Source organism: Haematobia irritans, chromosome 3, assembly GCF_050003625.1.
Source record: "Haematobia irritans isolate KBUSLIRL chromosome 3, ASM5000362v1, whole genome shotgun sequence".
NCBI classification, from domain to species: domain Eukaryota; kingdom Metazoa; phylum Arthropoda; class Insecta; order Diptera; family Muscidae; genus Haematobia; species Haematobia irritans.
The window spans coordinates 222293683-222310671 of record NC_134399.1 but is presented as its reverse complement, the minus strand read 5'-3'; the positions used below and the strand labels follow the sequence as shown (position 1 = coordinate 222310671).

General features: G+C 33.1%; 2 protein-coding genes across 2 annotated transcripts; one reads left to right on the top strand and one right to left on the bottom strand.

The window, feature by feature from the left end:
• Positions 1-1133: 1133 nt before the first annotated feature.
• jub (LIM domain-containing protein jub) lies at positions 1134-5345 on the top strand. Its single transcript, XM_075303130.1, has 7 exons — positions 1134-2285; positions 2357-2699; positions 2762-2902; positions 3274-3443; positions 4172-4234; positions 4297-4462; positions 4532-5345. Exons 1-7 carry the CDS (start codon positions 1347-1349, stop codon positions 4768-4770), a joined length of 2061 nt encoding a protein of 686 aa, XP_075159245.1. The 5' UTR covers positions 1134-1346; the 3' UTR covers positions 4771-5345.
• Positions 5346-8720: 3375 nt separating this feature from the next.
• On the bottom strand, positions 8721-12359 carry LOC142232348 (uncharacterized). The gene is made up of 2 exons (XM_075303128.1): positions 12155-12359; positions 8721-9806 (listed from the first exon to the last, which is right to left on the bottom strand). Exons 1-2 carry the CDS (start codon positions 12288-12290, stop codon positions 9301-9303), a joined length of 642 nt encoding a protein of 213 aa, XP_075159243.1. The 5' UTR covers positions 12291-12359; the 3' UTR covers positions 8721-9300.
• Between the last annotated feature and the right edge of the window lie 4630 nt (positions 12360-16989).

Below are 16989 nucleotides of genomic sequence, written 5' to 3'. Positions count from 1 at the left end.
CATTTTCGTTTATTATTTAAAGTGAAGTGACATCAAATCGAGATGTTGGTGGAATTTATTATTAATCCAAGTATCAATCATCAAATCTGAATATAAGTGACTCTTAACATACATAAAGAGCAAGAAAGCAAACTGAAAAAATGAATTAAATGAACAAACTTTGAATAAAAACAGACAGATTGTATCATAAAATAGTTTTGCAAATATCGTTGCCATCCAAGTGGTTGGTCATTTTCTCCTGACCCAAGGAAGGGATATATCTCGCTACGATTGCACTTTCATCATATTCAGTTATCCACATTCAAAACATTTTTGGTTACTTTTATGTTTGTCATGATTGTCATGATGACCGCGACTTTTTTGATTTTCTGTCAAATTCCCAGCCGGAAAGAAAAGGCTTCGATAGGCTGCAATGTCCCCTTTTGTTTTTTTTTTTTTTACTTCCCAAAGGTGATATCTGGTGGGTATGATATTAGCAATCCTCCTTTGTATTCTGATAATAACTACAACGAAAATTAATGAAGATTATGCGGAACATAATAACCGCATGCTGGTACATAGACATCCAGAATGGAAATTAACGTATTAATTGATTTACAATAAAGAAATAAATAAAATAATTCAATGTGAAAGAAAGTAATCGTGAAAATGTGACGATTTCAACTCCAACTTAATACCCACCTTTAAACTCTATACATACATAAGACTCAAAATCTACATTTTAGAGATTTCAAATCTACTTTTTATAAGGCAAATGATAGTTGAAATCTAGTAAAAGTGGATTTCGAAAGTGTAAAGTGAATGATGTATTATAGTTTACGATGTCGTTTTATGTTTTTGTTCGATGGATAGAGACTGGGACAGGATATTTAGGCGAGATAGGACCTTATCATATTTAGGCGTCATCATCCATATCTCCGTGGGATATTTTAGTTATATTCTAACGGTCTTTTGATTACTAAAATTAATTTTTAGACTTGAAATTAATTAATTATTTGAAAAACATTTTAAATTTTAGCATTATTGAAGATATTGAGTACTCATTTAATTGTAACGAGTACTCAAAAAATTAGTCAGTAACGAGTACTTGTAATCAAATACTCTCTACTTTCCCAACACTAGAACACGAGTGAGCGTTTTTGAATTTGGTAGTGCATTTTATAGTGCAGAATATTCTGTCGACCGTGTACAAAGAAAAGGTGGAAAAAAGGAGAAAAATTGGTTTAAAAGGTTTCTTATAGCACACAAAGGACAAAGGGTGTGTTCTCCTGTTCTCAACATTCTCTGCATATAATTGGCATAACTACCTTTGGAATTTCACACTTAAGAAAAGTGGCACATTCACAATGGCTTCTCAAGTTAATGAGTCTAATGATTATGAGTTTCTTATGCAGCGCTTAAATATAGGAACATCCAATCATAATTCCAATAGCAACAGTATTCAAAGATCCCAAAGGCAGCAACTACTACAGCAGCAGCAACAGTCTAACGAGGATTATCGCATGTATGAAAGGGCAAATATAACAGCGGCCTCTAAGTATGCCACACCTAAACATATCGAGCAATTGCAATATTCGCCAAGATTGAATGCAGACATTCCTAATGGAACCAATTCTCCAGTCTATGAAAACCTAGATTTTTATCACAGTTCTACTGGCGGTGTGGGGCCTTCGGGGACCAATAAAATGGCACAGCCCCAAAGTCCGGCATCGGTTCCACAATCTCAGCATATACAAAGAGGTCACTACATGGTTATGCAGCCACCAATTATAGGGAATACATATGCACACACCCCTGTGCCCGATGCCGTCGACTCAACACCCATATATGAAAATATGCGGGTCATACCAAATTCAGGGCAGAGGGCCCAACCACAAGCATCACCAGCAACGGCTACTATTTACCAACATCATAATATCGATACGGTTCTAGCTTCTCCACAGCATCATGCTTATGCAGCTCGTTTACAACTTCAACAGAAGTCATCTATGGAACATCCCGACAATCATGGTAACAATCTAGGTGTTAATAATTTAGACCTATTGGCATCTCCAATGCATCGCCGTAGTACATCTAATTCTTCACTTAAAACAGCGGCTCAACCACAAACGGTGGCTGGTGTTTGTGAACCAAATTCCCCCACACAACGTTATCGTAATCTTTCATTACCCAGTCATATGAGCAACACAACGATTTCACCATCGAAATCATACACTAGTTCCAGCTCAAGTATGGGTGGCCCTAATGATTACAAATTACAACAGCACACTCCCTTAAAAACAACGGTAAGTGTGCAATACCCACCACTTTGTTTTTCTTTTTTTCAATAACGTTGTGGAATTCCTTATAATTTCAGCATCACGTTGCCGGTATAAATGTTTTGGTTAATCCCAATTATATAGAGGAAATCAATAGCTCTGACTATGTTTGCATGACTGCCAATTTAAACAATAGCCCACTATTGAAACCACAAAAATCATTGCCTTCTTATAGTACGCATGAGAGTTCGCCAGGTGTAGCATCTGGCCAAAAGTCAAATTTAACTCAAGCCAATGTTGAAAATCGTAGAGTCTCACCCACTGGTGGTATTCCTAATGCAGCATCTAATAATAGTAAACTATTTACACCCATACAGACCAATAATAGCGCAAATAGTTTACCGGCCTCATCGCCAACACCTTCTCAAACAAGTAGCACTGGTAAATAGAGGAAATTTTTGCGAGAGTTTCATGTAACTTTAATGTCTCTCTTTGGTTTTTAGGAGGCTTAGCTAAGAATCTTTTACCATATAGTGTGACAAAACGTCCGGCTGGTCCGTCTGAGGCACAAAGGAAAATTGAAGAATTGACTAGGCAGCTTGAGGAAGAAATTGAACAGAGTGAAGAACAGGGAGAATATTTTGGTAAGTTTGCAATTGGAAGATAAATCTTGAGTAATTATGTTAACTCATTTGTGTTTACTGGAATTGTTTTCCATATCAACCTGTAAAAAAGGTAAAAAAAACCAACGTACGATTTCGACGTAAATTGCTTTAAAATCTGGTGGTGACGTTATACATATTTATCGGTCCACCCTCGTATATACAACTAGCAGTCCAAAGTAGTTTAGATTTCAACTTGTTTATTCTATGGAATCCGCGATGTTCCCCCGTACTATGCCACCGTGTCGTAGTGGATAACCATCCCAAAAAAATTGTCCACAAGCAATTTTTTTGATCTATAAATTACAACTTTTATATTAAAAATATTAAATTTACATATTTCTATCTTTTAGGAATATGTCATACATGCGGTGAGAAGGTTAAAGGGGCCGGTCAAGCATGCCAAGCAATGGGTAATTTATACCACACCAATTGCTTTATATGTTGTTCCTGTGGTCGTGCTCTACGAGGCAAGGCATTTTATAATGTACACGGTAGGGTTTACTGTGAGGAGGACTATATGGTAAGTAAATAATGTTTTTTTTTTTTTTTTTTAAATTAAATTTGAACTATTACAAATCGGGAACCAATATACATATTTTCTACGAAACTTAGTCAACATACCCGAATATGAAAATTCGGTATTCTGAATTACACGACTGTGAAAATAAAAAAAAACTATTTCTTAATAAATCTCATCTATTATAAATAGAACATTTAAAATTTGTAAACTGAAAACTTCTTTAACCGGACAAGATTAAACTTTCACCATGACTTCTACTAGTGAAATAATTTCACGAAGAGTTCTGTGAATATGGGGAGTTAAACATCAAGATCGTCGAATTGATTGCCATTTACCTGGTAGTGGATTTGCGAGCATCGACAAAATAATCAAAACTTTGTTTGATTTTTAACATCCAAATCAAGAAATGATATTCCTAAATTTCTAGTTTTCTTGAATTCGCTAACCCTTTACATTTCATATGCGGTACAAAATTCTATCCGATGTGGGTTAATAATCGAAGAATATCGTAGAATTTACTACATGCTAGTGTAGTGCTTCTGCAATACTCTTGCATCAGGCGGTGGGGCAAATTTCTTGTCAAACCATGATATTTCTATAATTCGAAAAGTACATAAAAACGCATCTACATATATTTTACTCATTAAATTAAAACAAAATTTTACTCCTTAAATAAAAACTTTGATTCAAACTATTTTTTTTAATATACTTCTTCATATTTCTTACAGTATTCGGGATTCCAACAAACGGCAGAGAAATGTGCAATTTGTGGTCACTTGATTATGGAAATGGTAAGTACTTTGTGTTTTTTTCTATTCCCCACTGCGATAAAAAAATCTTTTGCCACTTTTAGATTTTACAAGCCATGGGAAAATCATATCATCCTGGATGCTTCCGTTGCTGTATTTGTAACGAATGCCTAGATGGAGTCCCATTTACAGTGGATGTTGATCATAAGATTTATTGTGTCAACGATTATCATCGTATGTTTGCTCCAAAATGTGCCAGTTGTGGCAAAGGTAAGCAAACAAAAAAAATCATGATTGTATTTTCATTGTTGACATTACTTTAACTACCGATTTTTTCAGGTATTACCCCAGTAGAGGGCACGGACGAAACAGTACGTGTAGTTTCAATGGATAAAGATTTCCATGTTGACTGTTATATATGTGAAAATTGTGGTATGCAATTAACCGATGAACCAGATAAACGTTGTTATCCCCTGGATAATCGTCTACTATGTCGATCATGTCATTTGCAATGTTTATCATCATCACATTCGGGTCATCAGGAACCAGTGTGTGCATCCTATCAATATATGGGTTAAAAAGAACCCTCCCCTCCTCAATAACCTCAAACTATTTTTGCAATATGTAATTTTTACTATAGAATGATATACAAATGTTTGTACGTACTATAATTGATTGTAGGAAAAAAAATAAGTGTTGGTGGTAGCACTTATATAGGAAATGAAGGCTTTTTATAGAGGTTTTCTTTTTTTTTTGTTAGTGTTTGCTGAGATGTTAACGCACAAATTTACCAATTTTGCATTTATAAATGAAATGATAATACATTTTTATGCACTTTAGTATATTGCTAGAGAACTACATAGATTTATATTTGAACGAAATAATCCAGTGCAGCATATGTATGTGACAACTATGTGAAAGACATTTTATTTTTTATACCACTCGTTAGTATTAGATTTGTTATATGTATTTTTTGGAGTTTGATTCATTATGTTTCAAAGAACAAACTGGTTTTTTTTATACATTTTATACACCAACAAAAACAAATAAACATAGATATTTTAGGGGCAACAGATTGCAATATAATAATGTACACATGTTGCTTATAACATTTCCATGATTAAGAATAAATAATAAAAAGTTTCGCAATAAATTTTTTTTGTTTTATTGCTACGCCTGAAACATATATGCCTCTAGCCAGTGTGTGCGTAACCGTATAATGTTGCGCGAATGAAGAAAGTTTAACTTAAATGATAGGAAGGATACAATTTTTTGGAATGGCAACATATTCTAGATATCAGCGATTCACACATGGAATGACTTTTCTTATAATAAAAAATCGAGGAATCAAAATCTGCGGATTTCTCGTTCTCCTATTCGTAGGTACCCCACTACGAATATCTTTATAAAGGGTGATTCTTTTGAGGTTAGGATTTTCATGCATTAGTATTTGACAGATCACTTGGGATTTCAGACATGGTGTCAAAGAGAAAGATGCTCAGTATGCTTTGACATTTCATCATGAATAGACTTACTAACGAGCAACGCTTGCAAATCATTGAATTTTATTACCAAAATCAGTGTTCGGTTCGAAATGTGTTTCGCGCTTTACGTCCGATTTATGGTCTACATAATCGACCAAGTGAGCAAACAATTAATGCGATTGTGACCAAGTTTCGCACTCAGTTTACTTTATTGGACATTAAACCAACCACACGAATGCGTACAGTGCGTACAGAAGAGAATATTGCGTCTGTTTCTGAGAGTGTTGCTGAAGACCGTGAAATGTCGATGAATGAAATGTCGCAGCAATTGGGTTTGTGTTATTCGACCACATGGAAGACTTTACGCAAAGATCTTGGTGTAAAACCGTATAAAATACAGCTCGTGCAAGAACTGAAGCCGAACGATCTGCCACAACGTCGAATTTTCAGTGAATGGGCCCTAGAAAAGTTGGCAGAAAATCCGCTTTTTTATCGACAAATTTTGTTCAGCGATGAGGCTCATTTCTGGTTGAATGGCTACGTAAATAAGCAAAATTGCCGCATTTGGAGTGAAGAGCAACCAGAAGCCGTTCAAGAACTGCCCATGCATCCCGAAAAATGCACTGTTTGGTGTGGTTTGTACGCTGGTGGAATCATTGGACCGTATTTTTTCAAAGATGCTGTTGGACGCAACGTTACGGTGAATGGCGATCGCTATCGTTCGATGCTAACAAACTTTTTGTTGCCAAAAATGGAAGAACTGAACTTGGTTGACATGTGGTTTCAACAAGATGGCGCTACATGCCACACAGCTCGCGATTCTATGGCCATTTTGAGGGAAAACTTCGGAGAACAATTCATCTCAAGAAATGGACCGGTAAGTTGGCCACCAAGATCATGCGATTTGACGCCTTTAGACTATTTTTTGTGGGGCTACGTCAAGTCTACAGAAATAAGCCAGCAACTATTCCAGCTTTGGAAGACAACATTACCGAAGAAATTCGGGCTATTCCGGCCGAAATGCTCGAAAAAGTTGCCCAAAATTGGACTTTCCGAATGGACCACCTAAGACGCAGCCGCGGTCAACATTTAAATGAAATTATCTTCAAAAAGTAAATGTCATGGACCAATCTAACGTTTCAAATAAAGAACCGATGAGATTTTGCAAATTTTATGCGTTTTTTTAAAAAAAAAAAGTTATCAAGCTCTTAACAAATCACCCTTTATAAGAATAAGTATAATTAACAATATGAGAAAATGATACACCAAGAAACCTCACTACAAATTTCGCAAAATGATCTTGTCTGCGTAGATTAAAGACAAATCTGATAATAGTATTCATCGCGTACTTCGACTGCTGAAAATGGTTAGCAATTACTCCCTACAAAACTTCCGGACCATATCAAATAGAAGGCAACAACAACGCATGAGCCAGCTAAAGCTGAGTACTAAACCAGCTTATTTTTCTTAATTTCACGGTTACTTTTTTAATTAATTAATTTAGAAATATAAAATTATTTGCAATCATTTCCTTTGATTCCTTCCATCCATTATTTAGCAAGACTTGATCAAAATATAATCGTATTCATAAATATATTTGTGATTTTAATTTAGTGTTTTGGTGAAAAAAACCGAACATAGTACTCACCTTAACATAGCGCACCCAAAGAAATTTGTCAGTAGAAACAACAGAAAAGTCTGCTAAAATAGGAAAAAGTCTCATGAAAAAGGAAAAGCAGTCACTGTTTGCTACAATGCCAAACATTGTCTGCTAAGTTCGATTACACTAAACCATCGTAACACATTTGAAACAATATTTTATGAATATCTATAGTATTTGCCCAAAAATTGGAATTTATCAAATTGAGGCATAACAGAAAACAAAATGTTTACTGATCACAAAAATATACCAAAAACTACTTTTGGTTCTTAAATATGCTTTGGAGAAAAATTTATAACCTAAAAATTTTATAATTTGTTGTTCGTTAGACCCTGAAGTACAAAAATACAAAAATATATTGCAGACATGTCTGGTATAGATTTCTGGTTCTATTGGTGCAAGAAGTCGAATATTTTATTTTTATTATTAATACATTGGAATTAAAAGTTAAAAAATAAAGTTTATATAATATGTTGCCAACAAGCCTCTAAAATGCCTTAATGGCGCTGAGGCCATACTAAGAAATTTATAAATTTATAACGTTTTAATAAAATAAAAAAATAAAAAAAAGAAACATTGATCGATATAACCTATAGTTGGCATAGCTCCTTTTGGATCTAATAGGTTAGGTTAGGTTATGTGGCAGCCGATGTATCAGGCTCACTTAGACTATTCAGTCCATTGTGATACCACAGTGGTGAACTTCTCTCTTATCACTGAGTGCTGTCCGATTCCATGTTAAGCTCAATGACAAGGGACCTCCTTTTTATAGCCGAGTCACCAGCATTACTGAGGTGGGATAATCCACCGCTGAAAAACTTTTTGGTGTTCGGTCGAAGCAGGACTCGAACCCACGACCTTGTGTAAGGAGGGCATGCTAACCATTGCACCACGGTGGCTCCCATCTAATAGGTCTACAGATTCTAAATTTTAGAAAATTTGGATAGAAATTGCGAGAGATAGGTCTATATGGAGTCTATATCAAAGCCCACACTTGACAAAGCTCTTTAAAAACCTAAAATTTGTCTAGGTACCAAATTTAAAACGAATGGGATAAAAATGGAAGCTTACATGTTCTCAAGAAACCAAATCGGAAGAACAAACCATGGACCGAAATATACCAAATTAAGTACAGCTTTTTATGGACCTTTATGCGGAGACCAAGATCATCCCAGTGCGTCGACACAACCAGCTGAACTACACAAGCATAGAACAAAATGGATGAAACTACATTAACAACTTTTACAACAACATGGACCTAAAATACCTACAGATTTCAAATTTCATGAAAATCGGATAAAAATACCGGTGTATATATGTTCAAGAAATCGAATCGATGGATCGGTTCCATTAGAATAAAAAAAAACATAACGACATCATAAAATTACACGTTATCACAACTTTTCGTTTATTTGATAACTTGTTCGTTACTTTACACTATCAAATTTTCGTTTGCGAATTTCGGCACATTCAAAGGCATACTACAAAGGCCAAACTTATTTTATTACTTAAACTAGTAAAAACAGTCGTAAGATGGACGTACTTTTTACGACTATATTTTTATCTGAACTAAAGATACATATAAAATTAAAAAAAAAATGGGCAATATTACGTCGACTAGATACATATTCGAAACTATTAACAGTGGAATAACTTAATTACCTCTATATACATTTTAAAAGCGGTACTATATTCTATTAAATTGTAATGGGAAGTGAAATATAAATCTCTAACATATTTGAGTTGAGATTCTAGAAGGTAATGGAATGGAATGGTTCAATCATTTTTTTAATTGGATTAAACGAAGTCTGCGACCGTCAGACAAATGATTTGCTGAATCAGACAAATCTAATTTATCTAAATTTATATTAGGAGTTTACAACTAGAACATAAGGAGCATAATTTTCTTATACTTGAGTAGCAAATATTGACATTTCTCATGACATTTTATCAAAGGTCCGTCGTTAAGGCTTACCCTTGAAGTTATTTGAAGACATATAAAATGTTTCACAGTCTTTTGAACAAAACTTTTGACATCGAGAATTTACATAAACTGCTGCTCTTTCACATCTTAGGCACCAAACACCACGCTTAAGTACGGTCGCTTCTGTTTTCAATTCAGCAGAGTTTTTATTTAATTGGATTAATTCTTCTTCATTTTTAAAAAATCTCTTTCGCTCTTCATTAAGTATTTCATCGAGAATAATTTTTAAAACTGTATATTCTTCAGCTATGTTTTGAAGCAAATCGCAGGATATTTGAAATTTGCCATAAATAGGATCATTTGTTTGTGGAGGATCCTCATTTTGGGGTTTATAGCAGAACATGTCATCTTCTATTGATTCTTGATCTTGTGATGTTATCTTACTACTAGTGCATGTTGTAGAGTTAGATTCATTGTAATTTGCTGTTTTGTTTAGTAAGAATGAATCGTTAACCTTGATGTTTGCACATTCGCCTTCGAAGATTTCTAAAAAAAGTGAATAAAAAAAAATAATTGTCTTTAGTTTTTGTTCTGTAAATAAAATTAACTATAACCAAATGCAAATGATTCTGCCCATAATGATGGAGACAATTTTCTAGAAATTTAGTAAATGCTATAGCCCATTTTACTAAAAAGGAAAGCCGTTTTACATCTATGTTATTGCATTGTTATATGAAATTGGATTCCGACACTACTAACTCAGCAAAAAAAAAATCGTCGCTAAAATAATGAAAATGCTCTTTTTGGATGCGCAAGTGTTGTAAAATTGGCGCAGAAGCGATGAATTTAACATGGACTTCTCATGAGACTGAAGTCATCCATTTCAACAGCCGTTGCATCCCAATTCAATGTTTTGGATGTAAATTAAAAAATCTGTGATATATTGCAAAATAAATATTTTTTATGATTTTTAATAAATTTTTTTATGATTTTAAATAATTTAAAAAGTATACAATTTTTCAATAATAGATTTATAATATTTTTTTAAATTTAAATAATTTTATCATTTATTAATTTTTACTCCGTTTTTAACCTAATTGAAAAAAAAAACAAGTTAAAGTAACCCATTAAAAATACACCCAAAGAAATTTGTTAGTAGAGACAGCAGAATATCTGCTAAAACACCAAAATAGTCTGCTAAAAAATGGAAAGCAGTCACTGTTTGCTGAAATAGCAAACATTGTCTGACATTTTTTAAGCTCGATTACACTAAAACATGTTGTGGTTTTGCTGAAACAAATAAAAATTTCCACTTGGGGGTTATCGTAATAGAATTGAAATAACATTTTATGAATTACATTTCATGTTAGCCTGATACCGAAACAGCAATTGACGTCCTAATGCATTTATGAATATCTATAGTATTTGCCCAAAAATCTGAATATTTATCAACTTGAGGCATAACAGCAAATAGAGTGTTTGCTGATCGCATTTAGAAGCTTGTAAGGATATTACAGTGCAAAGATATAGCAAAAACTACTTTTGGTTCTTAAATATGCTTTGGAAAAAATGTGTATCTTATCTACGTGATATCCCCGAATCAAATCAATATGATTCGACTGAAAACAGATTGGTACTTTTTCGCAAATTCCTCTAACGTGGCTGATAGATGTTGTATTGTTACAGTCCTTGGATTTGTATAAATCGTAAGAATTGTCAATAAACATATTGGTACAGTGACAACATAGGTTGCATAAACTTGATAAGGAAATAGTGTTGCATGATGTGTGTACATTTCTGTTTGTGTATTGTGTAGATTTTGAAACCAAATTTAACAAGAATGTCGGATGTCAGTTTTGCTTCATGTTGTGATTCTGTGAGAAATTGTAATGTTGAAGCAAAAATTGGTTGTTCACCGTTATAATAATAACATTAATCCTTTTGGGATCATAGTATATATGAAACGTGACTAGAATCCCAACTGCTAATTTTACATCGACCTTGTTTTTGGTCTATAAATGCGTCCTAAAAAGTAATATCTGTTTTTGTCTGGATGCTTCCAAAAATTGCTGAAACGGAATGGAAATTGTTAAAAAGCCATTTTGATTCAGTGAAAAAGGGTTATCCTGCTTCTTCCCTAATTGCCTTACGTCCAAAATATAGTGTCATGCTAAAAAAGTTGATTATTCATACTGCTGCCACGGACTGTAAACATAAAAGCTAGAGCGAAGTTATTTATATTTTGCAAACATTTTCATAAATGTTGCACTTTTTTACCAATCGAAATCGCCATAGGTTCCCTCTAATTTTTAGCTATTGATGGACTCTTAAGACAGGTTTTGTTATGAGAAATGCTAATCACTTCACTACGGTCGATGCAAACACTATGTTCGATTTTTCCACCAAAACATTAAATGTTCAGCGATGATCGACAGGATTATCAATTCAATTTCTGGACAGGTCGTTAATGTTTGATATATACTAATTCCTGATATTTAATTTTCTTTACCACAGAAATATACCATTTTATTGTCAATCGAATCATACTAATCATTCGGAAATATCACACAGATAAATTTATATTAAAACTATATAAAATGTCTTTGGGTTTGTAAGGTCCTCCTACAGTATGATATGATAGGACCTCATCCCCTTAGCGTTATTTAGAACACACGTATAATTCTTAAGGGACTTCTGTAAAGTTATAGATATGAATTTAGTTTTTGGCTTCTTGTCCTATGATTCTCATACATAACTGTAAAACAACTTTCTTAGTATTGCTGAGAGAAATACTATATTCATCAAAGGAAAATAACATTTTGCGCTTTTTTGGAATGCAATCAATGAATAAACCAAGAACGTTTAAATTGGATAGGCTTTATTTTGAAACTTACCCTGTTGTATATCTGTTAATTGAACTATCGCAGCATTTTCAAAATTGTCCTTGGTCTGCGCTGTCTTCTTTTTCCGGGATATCCTTTTTCTCGATTTCTTATAGGATTTACAAGGATCAAAACCTCTTCTCCCCATATTTTTGTCAAGCGCCAAATTTGTAAATAAAAGACCCTGAATCGTTTCGAACAACGTTTGAATGTCATATGTCAATCAGAGTATGCTGTTCGAAATGCATTTCACCGTAATGTAAATACGCAAAATGTAGGGATGTCAATGCAGACACTTTTATGGGCATTTATATCAAACATAGGGAGTAGATATAGGGGAAGACTTATTTAGGTGCATGTCTTATGGGAAATGGCTACCCAATAAACACAAACGTTAAAAAATGCTAAATATCAACAATTTTTCAAAGACTTTTTCAAAGGATTAGGGTAATATTCAAGTTGAGAAATTGTTGAGAAAATCGCGTTCTCAACAAAAAACAGATATTACCCTCAACAGTGAAATTCAACACATTAGCAATAATATCTCAAGTGTTATCCTCAAATTGAAATGCATTGCTACTCAATAATTTGTCAAACAATTTTCGATGCGAGTCAAATTCAAAATTACCATCGTTGCAAATACTTTTCAACCTAAATTTGTATGAATGATATCCACACTTCAAATTGATAGTCAAAGCCAAAATTCTATGAATTTTGTATAATTTATTCATTTTCATCAAAATAAAATATATAATAATACACTACACTACAATACCAATTGATAAATAATAATCTTATTAAACATATCAACAAATAAGAAAAACAAAAACAAACAACAAAACTTTAAATATCTTAAACATTATTAGTAAACACTTTTACATTGATAATTCGATTTCCTTCCTTTTGGTGTCATAAAACAGCATTAAAATTTATTAACATGCGGGCAATTTGAAATTAGGAACGTACTGGACCGCGTGTTAGAATTGATTTCCAGCAGAAGGAATTCACAAAATATCCATTTTAAACTGATAATAGCATATGAATTAAACTGACGATGTGATGCACATTTTCATCCAGAAGTTGTTGATTTCAACAATTTGTTGTTTTTAACAATTTTAATTGGTTGCACTTGTAATGTTTCTGGAAACTTTTTCTTGTCGATAAGCCACTCATTTTTCATTGGTCAGCTTCTTAATGTTTGCAAGAATGTAGCATCCAAAGATTTTAGTTTTCTGCAAAGAAATTTAAATTTAGTGACTTCTCTAAAGTGTTGATTTAATTTTTCATATTGACGTACCAATTATTATAAACTATTTGAAGCATTTCCAGTTAATTGTCCACCATTTTTCATCGGTGAGCTTTTTAATGTTTTGAAGAACGAATCCATAATTCTGCAAAGAGATATACATTTAGTGACTTCCTTAAAGTTTTATTTCATTTTTTATTTTCACTTATATTTTTTTTTTATAAACTATTTGGTTATTTGTTTAAAATTGTCCATTTTATTTAATTTCTTGCAATTGACCACGAACTTCGTTGCACAAATAAATATTGAAAACCACATGGTTTTTTCGTTGCATTTTAGGGTAGTGTTTTGTCAAAGTTTTCTCATATTATCTTCAACACCTTTTCAAAGATTTCGTCAACATTTTGGCAAATTGGAAGTAATTCGCAAACAATTTGAAGATGTATTGAAGATGAGCTATTTCAAGTCAAGTTGAATTTATGTTGAAAATTATATTTGCCTTCAAACTGAAAAGTTGTTGCATTTGAAAAACGCTCATCCTGTGTTTATTGGGTAAACTCTAGTCTATCTATACCTCTAAAATTTTTTCCAAAAATTTATAGATGATAGAACTCTAAGTGTAAATTACAACAACAAATTTTTCCCTGGTGGTAGCAACCGGGTAACCGGTTATTCGGTTCTAAAGTCTATGCAAATAATTGTTTATAAAACCAGTTCTGGCGAACCGATTACATATCTAGAAAGCCAATGATAAAACCTTTCAAATTATGGATGAATCCATCTATTCGATACATCCGTTCCGTATATACAGATGAAAACGTTTTTTTGGAACCTTTTTTTGTACAAAACAGCTCAAAACTCAAAAACTACTCTATATAATGGTACTAATTAACCGATTCCATTTTGTAGCTAACCCTTTTACCTATTCGTCGTCATGATATCTCCACTAGAACCGGAGATATTAACCGATGTATATACATATCCGGTATACAAAGAAAACTGAATTTTTTTGTTGAAAAAAATCGTGCGATTGTCGCTTTTTACATACAAATTGTTCTTACAACTGCTTCCTTTATTTAATTTCTTCATAAAACCAAAGATTTAACCCGATTTGTATTAACATTCGCGTTTGCTTTAAAAAAAATGTTCGCCTTCGGAGCTTTATACATACATCATTCATTCGTATATATCCGGTAAAAAAAACTTCGCCCCCGACGCTTTTAAAATCGAAATTGTTTTAGAACCAGAGATATTAACCGATTTATACTCATATCCAGTTTAAAACGGAAAATTTTTTTTCGAAAAATTCGCGAGTTTTTCTTTTTTTTTTGCAAAATGTGATTTTCTAAACAATCGATACTACTACACGGTTGAAAAAGACTGTTTTTCATATGTTTGGCTATAAACATTATATGTTTGGAACACAAATTTTTAAACACAATATTTTTGAGTGCAAGCATATAATGTTCATAAACTAGCATAACTTGTTTGGGACATATATGTTAATATGTTAGAACATCCCTGCCAGCATTTCAAAGTTCCATTTCAACCTCATCGTTACCACAGACTCGTAAATGTCACTTCAACCATCATGAAAAGGTACATCAAAAAGTACATGCAAGTAATTTGCCATCCCTACTGTTAAAAAAGCCATTTTTTTTTGTGAAACGCCAAGCGCAACCAGCTTGTTATATTTTAATTAAATAAAAACGAAAATAAAGTTCTGAAAACATAGATTATACGCTTAAAATTGTGAAAGGTATATTGGTGAACAATTTGGTGATTTTCCAAATGGAATAAAGTGATTGTTTTTCAGATATTTTACAGACACGCTGCCTCCATGGAATAAAAACACTGGTTGGTAGACGCAGCAACCCTGCCAACATTTTTTGAATTTGGGGTCGCTTCTGAGAATCCCCAGTACGTCGAAAACAATCATATACGATATCAAAAACTCGTCGGAAAAGCGCCGTCACTATTGAGAAGTTGTACCACGCCAAGTTACTACAAAAAGGTTTCGCATGAGTGCAATTATTAGGTGCCTTTATAGATCAATTTAGAACGACGCCAATAAGAGACCCTCCAAACAATCAGAAAAAGCACATTTTAAGATAGTGGTAAAAGAATCATTGTGGTCGAGTAAAACACGTTTGTTTAGATATTTATTTGATTAATCATTTACAAATTTTTAAAAATATAACATTTATACCACTATCACATCACATTTAACATAATTTTTTGCATTAATGATGATGTAGAGTTACAAGTAGCGAGTTAGATGTTGCAGCGTCTATCAGCCAGTGTTTTTATTCGATGGAGGCAGCGTGTCTGTAAAATATTTGAAAAACAATCACTTTATTCCATTTGGAAAATCAAAACTTGTTCACCAATATACCTTTCACAATTTTAAGCGTAAAATCTATGTTTTCAGAACTTTATTTTCGTTTTTATTCAAATAAAATATAACAAGCTGGTTGCGCTTGGCGTTTCACAAAAAATAAAATGGCTCTTCTAACAGTAGTGATGGCAAAATACTTTCATGTACATTTTGTACTTTTTGATATGCTTCCCCCATCACAGTTCGCGATGGTTGTGGTGACATTTACGAGTCTGTGGTAGCGATGAAGATGAAATGGAACTTTGAAATGCTGGCAGGGAACATGTAACTCGCTACTTGTAACTCAACATCATCATTAATGCCAAAAATTATGTTAAATGTAATGTGATAGTGGTATAAATGTTATATTTTTAAGAATTTGTAAATGTTTAATCAAATTAATAAATATCTAAACAAACGTGTTTTACTCGACCACAATGATTCTGTTACAACTATCTTAAAATGCACTTTTTCTGATTGTTTGGAGGGTCCCTTATTGGCGTCGTTCTAAATTGATCTATAAAGGCACCTAATAATTACACTCATGCGAAACATTTTTGTAGTAACTTGGCGTGGTACAACTTCTCAATAGTGACGGCGCTTTTCCGACGAGTTTTTGATGTCGTATATGATTGTTTTCGACGTAGTGGGGATTCTCAAAAGAGTCCCCAAATTCAAAAAATGTTGGCAGGGTATATTATGTTTGGGACATAAAATGTTTGTAAATATAATATGCTTGAATGCAAACATATATTAATTTAGAAATAGCCTATAAACATATATGTGTTTAGTAGCTTGGAGCGCTATTTAACAGGGAGCGATATTGAATTAAGTTGGTGGTTGTTGCTTGTTATTACAAAATTAACATTTTATTTTTCCTTGAGCAATTGATCAGCTACTTCTTTGATCCTTACAAACTGTGTGGTCCGCTGTTCTAATCCCCGTCCGGCAAAAGGTAAAATTAAAATAAAAAAAATCATAAAATTGAATAATTTCTTCTACAATGTTTGTATTACAGAAAATGGTGCTAAGAACTAAAAAATCTCGTGGAAGTGAGAAAGATGTCGGGGAATATACAATTGGGCAGAAACAAAATTTTGAGCATTCAGGTCGAAAACCTATGTTGTTAGCACCTATATTACCTGTTTATTTTCATAATTCATTATGATTGTAAATATATAAATAAATAAATAAAATTTTGAGCACAATATTGTTTGGGAGAAT